Source organism: Amyelois transitella, chromosome 6 (genome assembly GCF_032362555.1).
Source record: "Amyelois transitella isolate CPQ chromosome 6, ilAmyTran1.1, whole genome shotgun sequence".
Taxonomy (NCBI): domain Eukaryota; kingdom Metazoa; phylum Arthropoda; class Insecta; order Lepidoptera; family Pyralidae; genus Amyelois; species Amyelois transitella.
The window spans coordinates 3,618,274-3,640,866 of NC_083509.1; the positions used below are offsets into that span (position 1 = coordinate 3,618,274).

The 22,593-nt window shown below is 35.8% G+C and overlaps 1 protein-coding gene across 1 annotated transcript in view; it reads left to right on the plus strand.

Annotated features, from left to right (window-relative positions):
• The window catches only part of LOC106139224 (synaptotagmin-5), a 36,836-nt gene extending 14,351 nt beyond the window's left edge, over nucleotides 1-22,485 (plus strand). The window contains exons 3-9 of the mRNA XM_060944841.1: nucleotides 10,096-10,239; nucleotides 14,880-15,112; nucleotides 16,728-16,960; nucleotides 17,880-18,087; nucleotides 18,466-18,692; nucleotides 19,812-19,957; nucleotides 20,267-22,485. Coding sequence (XP_060800824.1) covers nucleotides 10,096-10,239; nucleotides 14,880-15,112; nucleotides 16,728-16,960; nucleotides 17,880-18,087; nucleotides 18,466-18,692; nucleotides 19,812-19,957; nucleotides 20,267-20,413 — 1,338 coding nt within the window. The 3' untranslated portion in view covers nucleotides 20,414-22,485. The remainder of the gene's footprint in view (nucleotides 1-10,095; nucleotides 10,240-14,879; nucleotides 15,113-16,727; nucleotides 16,961-17,879; nucleotides 18,088-18,465; nucleotides 18,693-19,811; nucleotides 19,958-20,266) is intronic.
• The last annotated feature ends 108 nt before the right edge of the window (nucleotides 22,486-22,593 follow it).

Genomic DNA, 22,593 nt, shown 5'->3' on the forward strand with positions numbered 1-22,593 from the left:
TTTATTGACCATTGCTAACTAATCTATTCAGGCACACACATTTTTTTACCATACCCTTATAGAGAGCTCTCTCTGTCTTCTCTGTGTTTTTGAGGCCCGGTTTTGAGGCCCGGGGTCCGCCTCCGACCTTCATAGAGAGCATTTAGAGTCAAAATATATTGGAAAAATGTTACAACACGTTGAAAATAACCGATGTAAATGCATGAGTATCTTAATATAGCCAACGCCTAAACTTATTACGTATGCAAGATATCCCGGGTTGAGCTGCATTAATGCAATGGAAGATGCAAATCCCGAGCATGGATTTGCACTCCCAGCCGGGTCACGGGAATGGCGACCCGATATTGAATCTTGTGCACGATGAAAGGAATATTTTTGGATTATGATATGAAAACTTAACCATTTACCCATATTTTTCCTCGTTTAATTCGTATGCGAAATTAATATAACTTAGTGCGTTGTTATAGCGACTGATATATTGGCTCATTCTTTCCTTCCATTTTATCTCTACATGATGACATAAACACAAGTTCACATTGGCCGAGTCTTTTATTTTTTATATATTTTTTTACATCAAGGATAACGTTAGTTTTATCTCTGTTTTTTACTCGTTATTAATGATATCCTACCTGTCTAACAGTCTCACTAGCATCGGGATCGTGGTTCAAGCTTCAATTAAAAATTTTGTAATTCATTGCTATGTCTATAGATACTCGTATGTCAGTCGAATTCACATGTTCAAATCTCTCTTTTCTGAGTTATATTCAATAATTGATTAAACGATGCTCTTACGAAGAGAGGAAAACTTCGCGAGGAAACCTGCACATTCGTGCAACTGGATATATGTGTTGGCCGTTGGCTATGATTTAATATGGATTAGTTTTCCCTGCAATGGTGTGATTACCAGGGATAAACTTCGGGCCAAAGGCCATTACGATTATAATCAAAGTAGCAATCGCATATACAGGGTTATTATTAATAAAGCTGAAAACTTTTAACAGGAGAATCAGTACATCAAATTGATTTTATTTTACTATGCAACAAACTTCCCAACCAACAAGGTCCCTTAGTAAAAATAATTCAGCTTAAAGTACTGATTCACATGTTACTATTAAAATTAAAAAGAATCCTGTAAACTCGTTTATAAGAATTACCAATGTGAAAATTGTCTAACAACATCACAACATCTGCCGGCCGAGACCGTCTGCCAGATGGAAACGACGCATATAATCTGGAATTTATCGCCTTTCTTGGAAATTTGTCCCCGAAAAGGGAAGCATTTAGCACCCAGTATGTAACTTATGTGATGAATCCCTTTTACGTTTGTGAATAAAAATGCGCAGATACCAATGTAGTAATTGAAAATAAAATGTATTTTTTTGTTTTTATTTTTGTTGTGGTGTTAGTAGTAAAATATGAATATCGCTATATCACTTCTGCAAGTGAATAGGGGTGTAATAAGATAAGATTATAAATAAATCTACTACGTTCTACGAACATGCTACGTACGCGCTACGAAAGTGCTACGGCGTTCGATATCTTGTAGATGGTTTACGAATTAGGGAATACAAAGTGAAAAAAGGTAAAAAAGTATGACTAGTTATGCGTCTGATATATTAGAATTATGAACCGACCGACATATATGCCATACGCGATACTTTCAACAAGTGTACCCTAAACGGGGCACGGCTATACCAACCTTTGTTTTAAATTATTCAGATTTTTTAAATTTGTAATAATTGTCATTTTCTAAGCCCAAATCAGATCAATTACGTATGCTTATAAAACTGTTCTAATATATGTTTTTCACGTTCGGAAAATTCAAATCAAGTAAAGGTCAACTAATAATGTAACACGTAGGAATAGATGTAGACAGAGTAGTTATAAATATTGTGACATAAATCAGTGAAATCCAGGCGTATTCGATTCCCGGGAGGGGCCGGGTGACGTCTAGCTGAAACACATAGATCTGGTTTACTTTCCATTTCACTTGTATTATCGACTAGCGCACTGCTCTCACTTTATAAAGGGAAAGATAAACTTTCTAGAATAATTATTACCTTGTGAATAATCTGAAATTTACAAACATACTTTCGCTATTATATTTCCAAAGTTTGCATTAAATTTAAATACATTTTTTGCAAAGAAGATGAATCACATTAGCTAGTGTTATAATTATTTTCTACTGATAAAATAATTTGTTAATTTTTCTGAATTAAAAATGCGACCTCTTGATGTATGAAAAATATAAAAAGTTTAAGTTGAACTAGTTAAAAAGTTAAACTAAATACAATCTTGCGACGCAATTATCTTATTACCAACTTAAAGTTGTTGGGATCTAATGTAAATCTAAGATGGTTAATCGTTTCATGGGTCACATCTTCTTATTCTGTTAGTTCTTGAATTTTTCTATTTACTTGGGTGCTTTTCGAGTCTTCCGTGGGAATTTCTAGAAGTTAAGGAGGCTGTTCCTGATGTTCTAAGCTATACTAGTATTATTCTAATTTCATCCAAATCGGTCAAAATATTTTGAATATCTTCTGTAATATCTTTGCTCGTGTGGTTCCCGGCACCAATATAAAAAAAAGAATAGGACCACTCCATCTCTTTCCTACGGATATCGTAAAAGCGACTAAGGGATAGGCTTTTAAACTTGAGATTCTTCTTATAGGCGATGGGCTAGCAACCTCAATTCTATCAATAGACCAAATAGCTTAAGGTAGCCTGTCAGTCTTTTCAGAACTATTGATGGGATAGACTGTTGGTTCTGTCTACCCCGCATTGGATACAGACTTGATTATACGAATTGATGGACCTAATAAGTAGAGTCGATGAAGACCGGAATGGCAACGGCTCGAAAATTTTTATCGTACATCCGATTCACATAACAATCAATCATACCACTTTCAATTTCTTCATAAGACTTCACAATTGGATCATTTGATTTCGATCATGCGTACATGCGATGCCCTACAAGACATACAACCAATCTAAAGAAGCAGTATGAATATTGTCACAAATAATTGATTGCATTTACTCTGGGTAAGAAGAAATATTACTATTCACTTTTTTAAAAGTAAATCATATATACATATAATAACGTCTTATATATTGCTTGCAGGATAGACACTGCCAACGGTCTTAGAAAGACTGAAAGGCCACGTTCAGCCGCATGACTTAATGATGGAGTTGAGATTTAATTAGTAAAATAAACTTGGGACTCTTCTTTAAGGCGAAAGGCTAGCAACCTGTCACTATTTGAAACTCAATTTTATATTAAAGCCAAATAGCTGAACGTGGCTTATCAGTCTTTACAAGACTGTAGACTCTGTCTACCCCGCAAGGGTAGACAGAGTGATTATATGTATGTTCTTAATAATTATATCTTTCATGTTTTCTCTTTCTGTCTCCAGTGTATTCCCGATTGGTGATTATTATGAAGATCGTATACTGAACGATACAACAATACTGACATAATATTTTTAACTTTTTGTAAGTATTTTACTTTCTTATCAACATACATATCATCAACTCCAATACAGTACAACAGTAGCAGCAAGTGAATTGATTCATTGTACAAAGAACAGATTGCTCAGTGCATTAAATAATTCGATGTATTTTAAATCTGTTATTGAACTGGGAACGTCCAAATTTTGTTTCCGCAGGCGCTGTTGTGTATTCCACACAAAAGCGAACTTCCTCTTTATTTTATGAAATTCTGTAAAACAAATATTGAAACGTAAATCAAGTATTTATCCCTTAACGGGTAGACAGAGTCAATAGCCTCGGAAAGACTTCAAAAACGCGTTCAACTGGATGGCTTTATTCTATAACTAGTGACCCGCCCCGGCTTCGCACGGATGGAATTTTTAAATAAAAGCCTTCCTCAAAAAACCCTCTTTCAAACATTCTAAACAGAAATAAGATCCGAGCACAACTTTCTGAAATTAGCGTATACATGCAGACAGAGAAAATAGGGGGACTTTACCAGCATTGAAGCTTTGATCTTACGTGGGATAATGAGTTAACCAACAAAGTCAAAAAAAAAAAAGAAAAATAGTATCGATAACAACTAGACTTGGCTTGTTAAGAAGTAGTGCCGCGTGTTCCCAAGGCGCCCCCTGACCTTACCTGTTGCTTACGCCTGGAGAAAGTGACGCGACGAAATGCGCCGCCGCCCGGAGGGTTACCAGGAGATGATATAGGCATTATTTTTGGGAAAATATGATAAACATTAATTTATTTTACAAAATTAATACCTGTCATAGAATCTTCTTTGACAGGTATTAATCCGGGTGGCGGCGCATTAAAAATCGGATGGATCAGATGAATTATTCCGATTTTGATCGTGGCCAGAGTAAAGAAGTAGTATCTGCCTATCCCTGGGGGGAAAAAGTCTTGATAATTGTTGCTGTGTTTATAGCCTTAGCTTAAGGTCTTAATGCAGAAATCGGACCAAAAATATATTTAAGTAATTTCTAATGTTTATGCTGCAAAGTGTGTGAAAGTGAGCTACAACTATTATATAATTAAGTTTAGCTATATAACGACGTTAAGATGCTATATTATGAAAATTTATTTTCTCTATTTAGGTTACACAAATTCAAAGTAGTAAAATCGTGGAGATGAGAGACACTACGTATGTAAATACCCAATTATATAGTGAAAGAAATATAGATTAAAAAATAACCTACAAAACCTGCAATAGAAGTTGCCTGGGAACCAAAAAAATATATTTATTTTTTAATGAACATTGTAAGTATATAAAAACAAAACACAAACAGTTCCTTGTATCTCCCTTCTGATACAACCTATTAATTAACTTAACACCGCAGATGCGTCAGAGGATTGCATTAACTCGGTCAATCATTATCCTACATAACGACCAGCAATTAGTCAACTTAACGCGTTGCTCGCTAACGCCGGCGACAATCTGTTACAGCGGAGTATAGCTGGGTAAAAACAGTATTACGCTGGCAACACCGAAACCCGGGCGGCGGCAGTATGCGCGAGCTTCCAGCCGCGCCGACCGCTTTCACGACCCTTGAAACAAGTGAATAACAAAAGCACAACTATAGTACGTGTACTACATCTGTGTACTTCTGCGTGTACCCTCTTTCAATTAGTGATTGAATAATTTTTAAAATAACGTTCAAAATTTGATTCGTGTTTGTGTAATAGTGTACTTTTTGATTTTTTCACATGGTATGATTTAATTGCCTTATTAATTTACTATAATAAAAAATAAACTTCAAAGACACATGTAGGCTGATTACTTGACATCATATTTAAAAATTTAATTAAAACTACGACCAATAACCTCATTATGCTAAAAAATCCTAATTAGGTGTAAATACATTCAGAAACTTCAAATTAACATAAGTTACCAACTGACAAAGTCCTCGACGTGTCTAAAGTCGTTTCTAATGGAATTACAGCTTCTCGGACTATGCGAAAATTTGAATAAATACGCAATCTCGCCAAGATAATCTTACCCAGGGGAACACTCGACGCAACAGTTAGCCCATAATCCTGCCAGCTACTCTTGTCCTTGCCTCTATTCTATGTGTACTTCTTATCCAGTTTAACGTGAGCTATGACACTGTCTGTCTCCTTATAACAACGTATTTGTGCTTCAACAGTAATGGACCTCATCAAACTGGCCACGTCACTTGCTTTTGTATAATTAATACCATCAATTTTATACAAAACACGGGTGCTTTTTAAAGCTCACGAAAGAGACTTCTTCCAGAGTGTTTGGATTTAGAGCAGCGCATAATTAAAATTCTGTCAGTGAGTTATTAGATTTATGAGGCTCTGAGTGTTTGTTACAGGCTTGTTATGTTTTATTTTTCATTTAATATACTTAGTTATCACTATTTGAATTTATGCCTTACCTTATTTTTGGAGCCCAACGTGGGGCCTGCCTACCAATTAGACATACAATTTAGCTCTCATAATATGACGATTGGTACAATTACTTACTGGATGTTATTAAATCGATATTTTGATTTGTTAGAAACGAATTCGTTCATAAATTTGGTTCTTCATTAAGTACCCAAAATCAGAAGTCCATTCTATTCGCTGTTTTCAGTTTTCTGTGTAAAAACTAACACTTTTACATTGATTTTCAACATTGTATAATATAATAAACATTATATGCTTAGTACACAAAAAGAGACGTTACATAGTTTACGTCACCTATTACAAAACATTAAACGTAGTTGTTAAATTGGAGTAAAAATCGATTTTATTATGAATTAGTAAACAAACGCCCACGTCCTGTCTCTCGTAGTACGGCGGCGCCCACGCAGGGCATGTCCCGTCTGCGACCTGGATCTGTGTAGCTTATAGAATAACCTATGTTTCCTCTAACTATCTCTCATATTTTCCTGCTCCCTATGAGTTTGCTGTAAGAAAAAACAAATGCGGGATGGATTTTTATTGTATCAAACATCTTTTTACAAGCAGCTTATTCGTGTCCCCGGGTAAGCCTTCATCTTGAATTATGTCAAGAATGCTCTTAAAAGTGATATTAAAAATTCTTGGCTCAGATTTCTTACAATTTCAAAGATGTTTTTTTATAAAACTTGATAAGTCTTTATCCATTACAGGGTAGACAGATTTTGGCCTATTCGTGGTCATAAATGAAATAAAGGATACTTACAATTGTATCCATCTCTCAATATAAGTACGATGAACCAAAGCCATAATGCGTCTGGTAAGTTTCGCTCGTGCCGTTGAAAATAGCTATTTCACGTGCAGCTTTTTTGGCCACTGACCTTACTTTGCATAAATTCGTTACACTTCTTTTAACTATGTCTTTGTTCACTTTATGACGATCTTTACTTGTATTTAATTCTATTTATATTTCCCTCTCCGTCCCCATTTTTAATTCTCTTTCTGTGCCCATATGTTTTTTTACCTAATTAATGTATGTATTCAAAAAACTTGCATCTGGTTGGTACCTTTAATCTTTTAACAAAAGTACTGGGTACAAATAAGCAGACGTTGAACCTTTCATCCAACTTATTAACAGCTCAGCTTTCTAAGGGTAACCTCTGGGTTACCTAAGAAAAATTAAGTGATCTAAGAAAAATCTTTTATTCTCTTATTAGTCTTATACTTTTGATAATCCATAGCTTAGTCATTAAATCTAAACAAAAATCCTTAAATAAAATAACCAATTGCTTATGAACAAATTAACCATCACATTTACACATTAACTTTCAGACATAATTTAGATATCAGCACAAATACCGTAATAATGCATCGATACCGGACCTAAAATTGCTATAGTACCCTCAAAATTTGGCCTACCCTAACAGCAAAATAACTCCGTAGATTAAGCCTAACCTAACAGTGCAAAAATATTCAAGACTCGGCCTAACCTAACAGTGCAAAGTGCAAATAATACTCAAGGCTTAGCTCAAAATTGCGAAAGTTCTCTTGAGACTTGACGTGACCTAACAGTGCAAAAGTACTCTAAAGACTTATAAATAAAACTCGGCCTTATGTATAGTGAGTGATGGTGATATAGTTAAAAATGAGTGGGCTAGGTCCTCCTGGAGTGTGGGCTGCGCAAAAAAGGTTGGAGTCCTGGGCCAGGGCAGCCCGGGAGAGGACGTCCAGTGCATCAAGCGGACAGAGTCACAATTCAACGGATAGCTTCGGGGATGACAAGTCGCATAGCAGTCCGAGTGTACGTATTGTCTGTGTTTTCATTTTAACCGCATTTTTTATTACATACATACCAACATACATAAAATCACGCCTCTTTCCCGGAAGGGAAGGCAGAGACTACCTCTTTCCACTTGCCACGATCTCTGCATACTTCCTTCGCTTCATCCACATTCATAACTCTCTTCATGCAAGTTCGCCGGTTTCGGGTAAATTAATGTGGAAATTTAGGAAAGGAGTGACTAGTGAGATAGCAAGTGACAGAAGCAATTGAAAAAAAATAACATTCTATGCCGACCCCACGTCAAGAGTGGGAAATAACTACAAAGAAATTAATGTGATAATTTATGTATCCTTCCTAATTCTCTGCTGGCAGATGATTTCACACCCAACAAGAAAATAAGGTGGCTCGATTTATGATTGATGGGAAAAATATTTGTTACTTCAAATTTCTACGAAAAGTGAGAGTGAAATATGATATTCGTGAACTAAACTTGCTCAGAAATTTTCGCTTGTATTCCTTAAATCAATCGGTATAAGTAATTGTGTAAAAAGCGTTAAACACTGCGAGCAAAAGCACTTAAATGTTGTCCTAATAGCTTTATATCTTGAAGTTATTTTTATAGGCGATTACTTTGGAGAGTGGGAATTTATGACGCAATACACCGAAATTGCCATTCATATTAAATTAGCGACGGAATGGTTTTCCTGAATGCAATACAGGAAACACCCTTTCCTTTGATAGCCGAATTCATTAGCTCTTTCGGAATATATTTCAATACTGTTAGGGTACTGCCAAACTAATTTAAAATTGAATTTATAATAAAAATTTATTACTGTGGTAAGTACCTAATAAAAGAAAAAGTAAATTTTAACGTTTACCTTCTTCTAACGAGGTCTCATAACCACGCCTCGGACAAGTGGGCATTTCTCGTCATCAGATTGGATAAATTTTTGGAACACCCTCTCACCTCTCTCGGGAAGCAAGCGCTACTACTGTATTACATGTACGTATTGTTTGTACATTTACTATTAGCTTAGGATCCCTGGTTATAGACGTTGTAAAAGCAGCACAAGCAAAATAGCGTGAACTTTCACGCTATGAATTACAGCGCAAGATGGAAAAATGTTATGTTCTTTCTTGTCTAAACCTTTAGGAGGATCTCCTACACCATACAAGGAAGTGACTGAGCAGTCATATTTAATGTGTCAGAAAACCACTCCTCACTCATATTATTTAACCTCACTTAAATGGACCTTATAATTTAAAGACTTCCAGTCATTGATCTGCGCAATCCAGATGCAAATATTTGCTTTGAATCAAAACGTAGTGTAATCAGGCGGAAACGCCCTCTGTTAGCCCAAATCTACGGCCAAGCTAAGATAATTAATAATTCTGTGCTAAGATTGAATAAGGATTTAGATTAGCATTAATTAATATGTAATACAAATTAATAACGTAGGTGGGAGATTCCTGATTTTAAAGCGAATTTACTTGAAACTTTATTCTTCCTGTATAAAATCAAAGCGCTTAAGGTTTTAGTCAAATTATTTGTATTATTAATAAAGAAAAATTTCGAGCATTCTTAATCACAACATGCATGAGATATTTTTTATATTACCATGGACGAACGAGGATTACTGGTGACTTGCAGAACGAAATTTTAGTTATCAATTCTCAGAAAAATATTTAATTTTTCTAAGGATTGATAACTCAAATTTACTTACCTTGCTTTCACTGATAAGTGGTCAACATTCAAAAAAATTTCTGCTCCATTGACTTTTCATTCTCCGTACATTATGTTATCCTGGCATGAAGCCCATTTCACATTATTCCCGTTTGTCGTAGCAATAAAACCGACCGTGTTTGACCATTTGGGAACTCTGTGTAATGGTTTCATCAAAGTTACTACGAGGTTCAGTGGTCACTCACTCGTTACGACGCGATTAATTTTAAAGTTTGATTAGACCGACCACTTCGCTGACGTCGCTTAAAACAAACTATGTTTCGGTCAGTGTATACATACATTTTTTTATTATTGTAAAGGCAGTTGTGTGTCTATACAGTAAATAAACAATATACTTAGTTCATAGTATATAAGTTATAAGGTACAGAGTGACGCTTTGCATTAAGTTTATCATACGGCCTTGTACTCGTATGCCTGGTTTTAGGATTGATTAAAATTGTCTTACAGGGAATTTAATATACTGTAAAATTTGTATGTACGAAATGTCCATCACTGTATTATGCAACTGACCTAAGTTCTCTTATTTACGACAAACGTGTGCTCCCAATATCATCGACTTCGTACGATTCCAAAAAGTATTTTTTTCTATTGACATACAAAAATATCAGGGATACCCCTTCCAAAATTACTTCTCTCTTGGAACTAACACTGTCATTATCTACTACAGGAGATGCTGATCCCCAAAGAGCAGTGCCGTGTGCAGCCTCTCAGCGAGGTGCGCACTGCCAGCTCTCTGCCACACGCCAGACTCGCGCGCACGCCCTCTATATCTTCCCAGAGCAGTTTGGACAGCGGCACTTCTAGAGCTACTGTAAGTAATAATTATCCGTCGTGTAGTGAAAGTCAGGTCATCATCTTCCGTAAGAATTAAATTACCCCTATGTCTATTTTGCGATGGGGTAGGCAGAGGCTAAATCTGTCCACTTGCCGCGATTTCTGCATACTTTTTTCCCCTTCATTCACACACGAGTTTGCATGACGAATAATAACTCGTCATGCAAACTCGTCTATTTCGAATACTTTTGATCAGATATTCCGCAAGTATGTCAGTGATTAAAACACATAATTTACCTTAAAATCTTTTTTTTAACACACAGCACAGATTAAACTAATTCTTAACTTTTTCTTCGTATCCTTATGTACATGTTAACTGTCAATCTTGATAAATTCTTAAATTGATTTACAAATAGCGTGCCAAGGTAAGGCCAGTAATAAATACATGTTCAAATAACTATGGTTCGTTTTCTCGAGATGTCGTCACTTTATTACTTTCCTGTAAGAAAAATCAAGGACTCGGGTAATTATATTACCCCTTGTAAGGTATAAAGGGAGCTGTATCCTCTAAATTTCCCTTGAGAATGTAATGACATTTACTCTCGTATTACTTTGTCATTTGTTATGTTTATTCCTTTTTATGGTCTATAACCAAAAGGTGGTATAGAAGGGAAACATCTTATTCATCAGTTAATTTTGTTTTAATTAATATATTCAATGTACAAAAATTTACTTTTACACATTTATTATATGAATTGATTAAGCTATGCAGGCGAGTCAACCAAGAACCTATCATTCATTCCAACGCGATCTGTCTTGAGCTAAGCACTTTATTTCGCTTGATGTTGTAATCTTTTTTACTTAATTTAGCACGGTGCATCAGCACTTTTGCTTCAAACGGCGACGTTTTATTTTCACTTTATAGTTTTATTAATCTGTTTAGGTATATTGTATTTAGCTAGTCTACAAATAAAGATATCAATCGACAATGATGTACATCTAGAAGCAGCCTAATTTGGACATGTCGGTATTTCATATCTATATGTAAACATTAATTAATCTACTATACATTATAAATATAGCTATAACGACCCTACGTAGGGCTGTCGGTTTGTTATTGTTCAATCTATTGGGACTACAAGGCGGTTAGAATGAAGTGCTCTACTGCAAGATATCTCTCGCAGATGATTTCTAGGATATAGAGACTGTTGGCTGTTTTCTTTTTTTTTAATTTCTTCAATTTCCATTATTAACTTTCTTCAATCTATTTTGTTTATTTTACATCTTTATCACCGTGTGCCGTGTGGTTTCCAGCTCTTTAGAATAGAATCACTCCATATTCATGGATGTCCTTAATCTTGGGATTCCTCTTCTGCGCGATGGGCTAGCAACCAGCCAGTATTTGAATCCAATTCCATCATGAAGCCATACAGTTAAACTTGGCCTTTCTTTTCGAGACGGCTTTGTCTACCCTGCAATGGATATCCATCCATCCATGCACCATCCAGGCACAGGAACCTCGTAATTAATTGTAGTTTAATTTGAACTTAAATCAAAATTTCAGTACACTCTGTACATAAATCTTTTTAAAATTGGCAATCCATAAAATATATATATATATATATATTATATATATATATATATATATATATATATATATATATATATATATATTGAAAAAAGAAAAAAATATATATATATTATATATATATATATATATATATATATATATATATATTTTTTTTTTTTTTCTTTTTTCAATATTAAATCTCATAAATATATAAATCTGAACAATGTATTCTCCCGTCCACATTCTATTCTAAGTATAATTTAATATTGTGAAGTTGACGTTGTTGAAGAAAATGCTGCAGTGCAGTTTGTTACCGCTTCTTCTGCACTGACGCCTTGGAAGCGGCAGTAAACTTAGTTTTTAAGTAATTTATTTGACGTCAACCAATGTTGTTAAACCATACGACAATTATTAAGCGATATATAGTATCCTATAATAATGAATAAAAATTTTGAATTTTTGAATTTGAATATAATCAACGTCTATATCCCTTGCGGGATAGACAGGGACAATCTTGAAAGATTGTCAGGCCACGTTCACCTGTTAGGCTTAATGCTATAATTATACATACATATGGTCACGTCTATATCCCTTGCGGGGTAGACAGAGCCAACAGTCTTGAAAAGACTGAATGGCCACGTTCAGCTATTTAGCTAAATGATAGAATTGAGATATTATATATGTATATATGATTACATAATAACTTATGGATAAAGATGTAACTATATGTTGTATGTTATTATGTTTTATTATCATTAATCTTACATCATCATTATAAAAGAACAAAAAGGTTTACATCTGAATACAACCTACTAGATAAAACCTTGCGGTAATCCTTTTCACGTAACTGCTCGAGCTCTTGAAATCCAATCCTCTTCAAATAATCTCGTTGCCTATGCGCTTTATCTCGGGCAAGTACTATTTCTATCAACATTTTTTAAACCTTTTATAGATATGCAATAATTGATATTTCAAGGCGAATAGGTGTCGAATTATAATAACGAATCGTTTAACGGAATGTATGCTTAATATCAATTTCATGCTGACTTAACAAATAGCTTACAGATAGTACCTCAAAATTAATGACCTCGGAAACAGTTAACTAAGTACCTTTGAGACCTTAAAAATTTTTGATGAATGACGCATATAATAACTTCCAATTATTTTTTAATTATTGCTATTTTTAGCAGATATGATCAGTATTGCAGCTATAGTTACTAAAATACATATATTCACGTCTATATCCCATGCGGGGTAGAGAGTCTTAAAAAGACTGATTTGCTAGCCCATCGCCTAAAAGAAGAATCTCAAGTTTATAAGCCTATACCTTAGTCACCTGTTACGTCATCCATGGGAATGAGAGGGAGTGGTCCTATTCCTTTTATTTATTGGTGCCGGGAATCACCCGGCAAAGTTATAGTTACTTGCGCCCCTGTATAACGTCGGCGTCCCCTTTTGGGGTAGACAGAGCTAAAAATCTTGAAGCCCAAGTTCAGCTGTATGGTTTGATGATGGAACCTGTCATTATTAAAATAGCTACCTACTATTAAATAAAATAATACTATTGTTGCTATAGCTCTATTTATTTTTCCGCATCTGCACTAAGCTTACCATTTGGTAACCCTATTTGTATGCTTGTTAATAACTCATGAGAGCCAACACAAGATGATATCCTTACAACCTCATTCCGTATGCAGTTTGCAAAGTTTCAGATTAGAAGGATGCCCAAATGGCCCAAATTAACTTGGCTGGCATCAAAGGATTTCCATTCTACGCCAAACAAAACTTCATGTGGCGACATGTCAAAAACAACGTCCTGTGAAACACGCAGTTCACATTTTCAACAAACCAAATCCATAATGAACTCTTTCCCATGAATGTCGTAAAAGGCGACTAATGGCTATAGGCTAATAAACTTGGTATTTTTCTTTTAGGCATTGGACTAGCAACCTGTCAGTATATTCAAGAATGTTGTCTACCCCGCAGGGTGTATAGACGTGACTTTAAGCATATATGTAATTATTTATACGTTATCCCTATTATTTAAGTATCTTTCCTTACCATCACTGCAATGGCATAAGCATACATTCTATAAACTGTTTGACTAGATTACACGCCTTATTTACAAACATTTCATCAGCACAATACAATTTCTTCGTAAATTGAATAAAAAGACGCGGCAATTTCTCAGCTTGGAGTGGCTGACTTGTACAATGTTGTCGTGTCATTAATCTGACATTAAAATCCACTTTAGAATTCCTACCTTCTCAGCCAAGCCCTTAGCGTCACGTAAAGCTACTCCTAGATCGATAAAAACTCTTTAAATAAATTAGTGAGTGGTGAATTTATGTATTCTATTTAGCATATAAATTAACTGGACGGTTCTTTACGACGAAAGGCAAAATAACACTTTTTGTTTTATGTGTTCTTAGGTACTTACTTTATACTAGGTACTTGCTTTTTGTTACATTGTCGCGTTTAACAGGACATTTAACACTTTATGCTCTTACGCTTTTGATGTCACGTTAACTTTATTCTTCTTTAAATGTTAAGGCGGTTGTTGTATCACATTGTTTCAAGTTAACACGATGTAAAACATATCTGAACACGAATTACGAAATAATTTTAAGATATCAATCGAGATGAGATGTAAAAGAACCTATGGTTTTAGATGTTCATTAATTGATACCTAATTTTGGTTTGACTTACGAGCCGTTATTTGTAGCCTTTTGAGAATTATATTACATTCGATCTAATTACTCGTCTAAGTCGTAGTCATTTATTTATTTAAAACTTGTTTGCACGAAAACAAAAATGTACAAAAGGCGAACTTAATGCCGTTCGAAATTCTCTACCAGTCAACCAGCTGACCAAACAGAAAAAACTTTAAGTTGGTGGTGCGGTAAAGTGCACATTCATACTTAAAAATAGTATATACATAAATACATATACATACATAGTTACAGTTAGTGATGTACAAAAAAATGATGTTTGAGTTTTCTTTATTCTTGAAATCGTTGTGGCATTAATACTTCAGTTTTTACATCAACGAAGCTACGGTTCTAAAGTAGGTAGGTAATTGTTATTACTTACTCTTACATTAACAGAGCCACCGCGGATCGTCCCCCGCCATCCGCACGTTCGCTCCCGACGGACGCACCCTGGAAGCAGGAGCTACTGGTATCCCCAGGTCCCCGTCTCCACTCCGTGCCGCCTCTCTGGACGTGCGAGCGGCCCCGCTGGCACACGGCTCCCTGGCTTCGCTCGCCGACTCGCCTGCCCCTACTAGCCCGAGGCATTTACCGCCAAGATGTCTCTCACCACTTCTGATGCCACCGAGGTAATATTTCCTTCTCTGAAGTACGCCAATAACCATAATCCTGGAATAAGTCAGGCGCATAAAGCGACTCGCATCTGGCCTCCGCATTCTCTGCAGGGGAACATCCAATTATTTGAATGTGCGGGCGTACCCACGATGTTTCCGTTTCCGATCTGCCGCCGTAATGTCTGTCACGACTTCTGATGCCACCAAGATAATATTCCTAGTCATTCTCCTCTATATCTAGATACATCTATACATCTAACTTAAGAATAGAACCACTCCATATCTTTCCCATGGATGACGTAAAGGCGACTAAAGGATAGGCTTATAAACTTAGGATTCCTCATGGAGGCGGGGGCTAGCAACCTGTCACTATTTGAATCTCAATTCCATTATAAAGCCATACAGCTGAACGTGGCCTTTCAGTCCTTTCAAGACTATTGGCTTTGACTTCCCCACAAAGGATACAGTAACTTTATGTATGTGTATGTACATTCCTCCTCCTGTTGAAATGGTTTTTGAATCTAGAACGGATTTAAAAAGTATAACCGAAAAAATGTTAGTTCAAGTATTTACTTACGAGTACTTTATTTAACTAAGATTTACATTATTTTCATTCATTCGTTCAGTAAGAGTAGTACCTACTAAATTAAGTAGATAATAGATAAGTACTTGTGTTAACTTTGTAACCTATGCGACGTAGCGATGTAAGTAAGTAAAGGGAAAATGTTCTGGCAGTATCAATCTGTGAGGGTACAAGCGCCGGCGAAATTGGAACAAACTCGATTTGTCGCTCCTCTGTGCATTCGGGTAGCTATTTATAGAACAGGCAATGATGAACTAAATTACACAAATTAAGTTAGTAGGTAAGTTATTACGTTACATTACTTTTTAAATTTATTTTATTTTATTACTTTTTTACTTTTAATTTACACCACACACACACCACAGTGCCGTGTGGTTCCCGGCACCAATACAAAAAAGAATAGGACCACTCCATCTCTTTCCTATGAATGTCGTAAAAGGCGACTAAGGGATAAGCTTACAAACTTGGGATTCTCTTTTAGTCGATGGGTTAGCAACCTATCACTATTTGAATCTTAATTCTATCATTAAGCTAAATAGCTGAACGTGGCCATTCAGTCTTTTCAAAACTGTTGGCTCTGTCTGACGTGACCATTTGTATGTATGTATGTTTTAATTTACACCTATAAACATTACAGGGCACACTTACTATCTGAAGCACTGTACCTACCTACCTTGTATAAATTTATGATCTAATTTTTGTAAGGTGGGTTTTGTCTATTGATTTTAGTAATTAAGTTAAATTTGTGCTTAAAAATGCAGTAGGTAATCAAAAGATTCGTAATTTTAGATATATATATTAATTTCCAAAAAAGTTAGATAGGTATTTGTTAGCCAATGGTAACGCCATTGGGTTGGGTTGCGTAGAAGCGTCTACTGCTTAGGTAGGTAAGTAGAATCGGCTACTACTTTGTAACTTTTTCATTTTAACTCATCATAAGATAACGAAGGCGTTTCAAAGCATCAGAATAAGTCAAGAAAGAATGGATATCACTATGTATTTTGATTTAAAAATTCTGTGTTTAATTGTACATTCTGTTTATTCCAGGCGGATAGACCGCAGCAACTCTTTAGTGGAAAGCAGCAGTGGATTAGGCCCCCTGAGCCCTGGAGCTGGGGCCGCTATCAGCGCCCTAGGGGCTTTGCAACCGGACCTCTACACCAAGAGAGAGGCCCCCCTCGTCATCGAGCTGGAGGGCCCGGGACCTTCCCTTGGGAGAATCCACCTTCGCTTGAAGTATGACTTCGATAGATCGGATCTGGAAGTGCACCTTATTGAAGGTAAGAGTATAATGAAAGATAAATGCTTATATTTTATTTTGAGGTATAGAAACGGCCAGTTAAAAAAGGTTATTGCAAAGAGTTTGGACGGCTACTAAACAGGACATAAGATATAGGTCACAAACCTACAGTGCCTTAAACTTGTTACAGTAGGTACAATCACAAATCCTGCTTAATACCCGTAGTAAGGTAGGTAGGTACTCGGTAGGTATCTTTACTACTCTTTATTACTTACAACGTTTACAAGTATAAGTGTTGCACGTTAGTTTTGCGCGGGTCTTCGCTCCAGTGGGAAATTCCAGAAAAATAAGTAGCCTATGTTACATACTCCCGAAGTTCTATTCTACCTATATCTGTGCCAAATGTCATGAAAATCATTAGTTTTTGAGTTCATTCTCACAAATATACAAAAAATACAAATATTTTCTGAGTATTATTATAACCGTGCCGTGTGGTTCCCGGGTGCCGTGTGGTTCCCGGCACCACTAAAGTGCCGTGTGGTTCCCGGCACCACTAAAAAAAAAAAAAAAGAATAGGACCACTCCATCTCGTTCCCATGGATGTCGTAAAAGGCGACTAAGGGATAGGCTTATAAACTTGGGATTCTTCTTTTAGGCGATGGGCTAGCAACCCGTCACTATTTGAATCTCAATTCTATCATTAAGCCAAACAGCTGAACGTGGCCTATCAGTACTTTTCAAGACTGTTGGCTCTGTCTACCCCGTAAGGGATAAAGACGTGATCATATGTATGTATGTATGTATTATTATAACGTATATTAAACCGTTTTTACACCTCTTCCAAAGTAAAAACTTCTAAAATATACCCCATATGCACTTCAAAAAGAGCACAAGGAATATTGGTGCAAAACACACACAATTCCTAAACATTGACCGAACCTGATAAAACTTGATTGCAGCCCACGACCTAGCAGGGTACGAGGCGGGCGGGTTCAATGACCCCTACGTCCGTGTCAGCCTGATGCCAGAAGTGGACACAAGGGTCCGGCAAACACCAGTGCACAGGAATGAGGCGAACCCCTTCTTTGACCAGCATTTCAAGTTCCCAGTCTCTCATGACGAACTTGGGGACAAGACGCTGTTGCTGCAAGTTTTTGATTATGATCGGTAAGTTGAGGTTTTGTTTATAAGTTAAGGACAGGCATGAAACAGTTCATTTAAACTTGGTACTACTGGGAATGCAAATATAACAAACAACTTATGCAAAGATAACTTACCTAGAACGAGATAAACGGTTCACCTGAAGGGGATTTACTGCAAAATTTGATAGTTTTAGATGGAAAGATCTCTGTTGAAATTAATGTAGACTACTTAACTTATTAGTAAAGAAGGACCTTATTTTTATTGCATTAAGAACTGGTTGACGACAAAGGAATTCTTCGCAATTCAATCATAAGAACAGCAAATAAATAATAGTTATACCTATATGTCATCAATTATAAATAATAATATCATCAATGAATGGATAACTTTTTTCATTTATAGGTTTTCCCGAAACGAGGTTATGGGCTCAGCAAAAGTCCCTCTATCTCGGGTAGAAGTCGCGGGTGGCGCCGAAGTGTGGGCAGAACTTTCTAGAGAGAGACGTCCGCCGGAGGAGCTTCAAGAATTATTATTGTCCCTCTCTTACCTGCCGTCAGCTGAGCGGTTGACTGTAGTGGTGCTGAAGGCGAGGAATCTACTACCGCCTCAGGAGGGAAAGGATGCTTTAGGTAAGAATAATTTCATACTACTGTCAGAAAATAGATGATGATGCACCTAAACGTTCCAAGCTGGGTTAGCTAGCTAATCTACCTAGTTTGGGTCACATTGTAATTACCCAACAATAATTTATGTGAGAATAATTAATAGGTAAATGTGGGATTTTTTTGTAGCTTCTGAAGGGTTGGGAACCTGTCACTATTTGAATTTCAATAGCTGAAAGTGGCCTTTCAGTATTTTCAAGACTGTTGGCTCTGTCAAGAGATAAAGACATGATTGTATGCATGTATAGGTATGTCGCAGGAAAATGAAGTAACCAGAGATTTTGCGAAATCCCTAGGGATACCACGAAATCACGGAAGATGGTGAATATTCTTATTTACGACGCCTTCTTACTAAAATAGTCAGTGTAAAAATCGTCCAATGTAGATATCTCTCTCCCTCATTCTACCTAAACGGACACAAGTGGGAGCGGAAGGAAGCCGCCGTGGAAGCGGCCGCCGCGTCACGAATATGAGCGAGGGCAGCTCATGCTCCTGGCAGCGAAGTGGTAGGCGATGGCACCGTGTGGTTTTAGTGGGTTTAAGTCCCACATAACCCGTCTGGCTTCCTGTAACCGGCCGGATAAACGAAGGTCTTTCCACACGTAAAAAAAAGGTTAGGTTAGGTTAGGTTAATAATTATGTAAGTACTTTTTAAAGACTTAGCACGAACCTTTTTCATTCTTTATTTCACTAGATTTAGATGAGTGAAATGATATATCACTAGATTGAAATAGTATTTTGTCATATCACTAATATTCTTTTAGTAAGATGTATTAAAAAGGAATATTCACCATCTTCCGTGATTTCGTGGTATACCTAGGGATTTCGTGAAATCTCTGATATCCTCATTTCTCTGCGACATATATATGTAATTATCTGACACATATAGTCATAAGAGGAGTGAGACGCCAGGATTTTTCCCAGGGAGAACGGACTTGAGACAACGCCAGAAGAATAAATACTCTACATTCCACCAAATAATAGCGGCTAGCAGTTGATCGCAAAAGCTTTGAAGCGTTTTGACAACAGAAACTCGACCTAAGAGATTTAACAAGAATTACTTACAATTACTTACTTTCCTTTCAGATGTATATGTGAAAGTGTACTTGCTCGTGAATGGGAAACGTGTGAAGAAGAAGAAGACTAACAGGAAAGAGATAAACAACCCGGTGTGGAACGAAGCGCTATCCTTCAGTCTCCCGTCCGGCAACCTACAGGAAGCTTCCATTGAGGTATCTTGCTATGAAATATATTGTACGTCACTACACCTACCTAAATAATAACACTACCACCACAAGTAGGTACCGGAGTAAGAATCCGTTTTCGATGAAGTACTGTGTAATTTCTTTCTTCAACTTCTTTTATTAGTTTGATAACTGATGCTTCAACCAGATAGTCATGGGTATTACGTACTTAGCCCAAGTCCTCCGCGCAACTGGGGCAAGCAACAAGGGAATTCGGATAAAAGTGACATAAACTAACTTCTTATATTTTGTTCTTTGTTTTAAAAATTATACAATTTTTCTGGTCATTTCTTTCAGGTATGCGTGGTAACAGGCGGCAGTAATAACCTAGTGGTGGGTTGGTGTTGCGTGGGCGCAGCGGAGCCAGCCGCGGAGGGGCGCCACTGGGCACAAATGGCGCAGGAGACGCGCAAAGCTGTTGCTATGTGGCACACCCTCAGATAGATCATAGATTCTGATGATAAGCACGACTCCAGAAGCATCTCGATCTCTCTTTCACGTCACGAAAAATATACATACATACTTATGCCCATTCTCCTCCCCCCACGGAATATAACCAACAGCGCAGAAAACGAAAATGTTCTGTTCAAAAAATAACGATTCCGTTAAGCAAGTTTACCGTGGAATTTTAACGCACAGAACCCATGATATATTTATTGGTGTTTTTAATAAGTTATATTAAATAATTCTTCAAATAAAACTTAATAAAGCCCATCGAAAAATTAATAATTCTATTTCAATAACTATTCGAAGTTAAAAAATATGCTACAGAATAGAAATACAGATTAAATTGCATCTAGCTCCTGATATCGACTACATTAAAAGCACAATCTACAAAGATTTAAAAAAATCTAACATTTCACTTTTCTACATTACCTAAGTTATTAACCAAGATTGGGCCTAGATACTTTATTCGCATACCTAACCTACTTACGTAATAAGAAATGTAAAAAAATCATATTCAAATTAGGTACCAAATTTTATTGCTGGATTTAAATTAAAGGACCAATAACATTATTTTATGTATCGAAATCAAACTGTTATTGTTTACAAAGATAATTAAAAACGTCACTTTATGATTACATGTTATTTAAATATACAACATAAAGACAATCGAAATGCTCCTTCCTAAATTATAAATGTAAATCATCGTCTATACTTCACTGATAAGATAAAACCTCATTACTTATTAGATATCGTAAACAACTAAGTAGGTACTTACGAATTAATGATGTACCTATGCTTCTATAAAAGAAATTAAAATATTATTCCGGTTTCTCTCGGGAATAAAACGGAAAGTAGGTACCTATTTATTGCAAAACAAAAGTGGATGAATTGGATCGATCCCTAATAGAGAACATCAGATAGATACACCACCTAGCGATAGGCGGTTTAGAATAAACAGAATTTTAAATGTTTCGTAATAATAAAAGGCACTTTTCGGAATAAATTGACATCTTACTCCTAACTTAATTAGAAATCTTATCCAGATTTCTATGATTTTGGAAAAGTGTTGACTGGTCATAAACTTTCATCTACTTATTCACCACACTAAAATGCTTTCAAGAAGTGTTTATCTGAGAAAATGCGGTCATCATTATTCTCAGCTTGTCTATACCTACTATGAGGTACACAAATTACGTAAGATGATACCCAAAATATTTTAAAAGTAAATTCGGTCTTATAGATACTTAACAACTTTGTCAAATTATATAAAAGATGAAAATACTTTTTTTATGCTTTTCATTATACTTGGGTTCTGGCAAAAGCTTGATTGGGAATCATTTGAATAGGTCGAACTTGCGTAAAAATCGTTCATATTTTTATTAGGAAAAGTTGTTAAGTACCTGTGCACTGATCAATTATTTTAAAATATTTTTACCTATTTTTATAGGTATTGTATAGGTCCCGTACCTCACAATTTCAAGTTAAAGACTGTGGGCTTAATATAGCACATGTTCACTTCTACACAATACTTACTCGTGACTTACTCGATCGTAGTAGCAAGCGCATGCTTGGATAGCTCTATCGTAATATAGAATAAATATCAATTTATGGAGATATAATATTCCAATAGTATCTAATCATGGATGTTCCAATAATTATATTAATTAATATTGCTATAAAATGGCTGTAAGTGGCATTATTTGGGTGTTCGAGATTATAAAAAAAATCGTAGTTCCGATTTTGAAAAACGGAACTTTAACATGGAGCTTGTGGGACACCAAAAAACTTATGAAATCTTAGATTTTTATGATAAGGTGTTAATTTTTGATGTTACTTTTCTTTCCAAATTTTTATGCCCACGGTTACTGTCACGAAATCTTTACCTCTACCTATTAGTCATTACGTGTGTGATGTCCCTTGTTCAAGGGTTTTATGAATAAATTTTATCGAATTTTATTCCAGAATATACGTACATATTTTTATCTAAGTGTATGTATTGATGTGGAAGAAAAGTATTTACTTTATATTTTCTTTACAATGTCTAAATAAAATGTCTATTTATAAGATCACCTATTGTTTTATTTTTATAACTCTAACCTTATGACTAATTTTAAATCTTCCACCATTTATTGGGAGTGTAGATATTTAACTAAAAATAAAACAACATTTTTTTACAA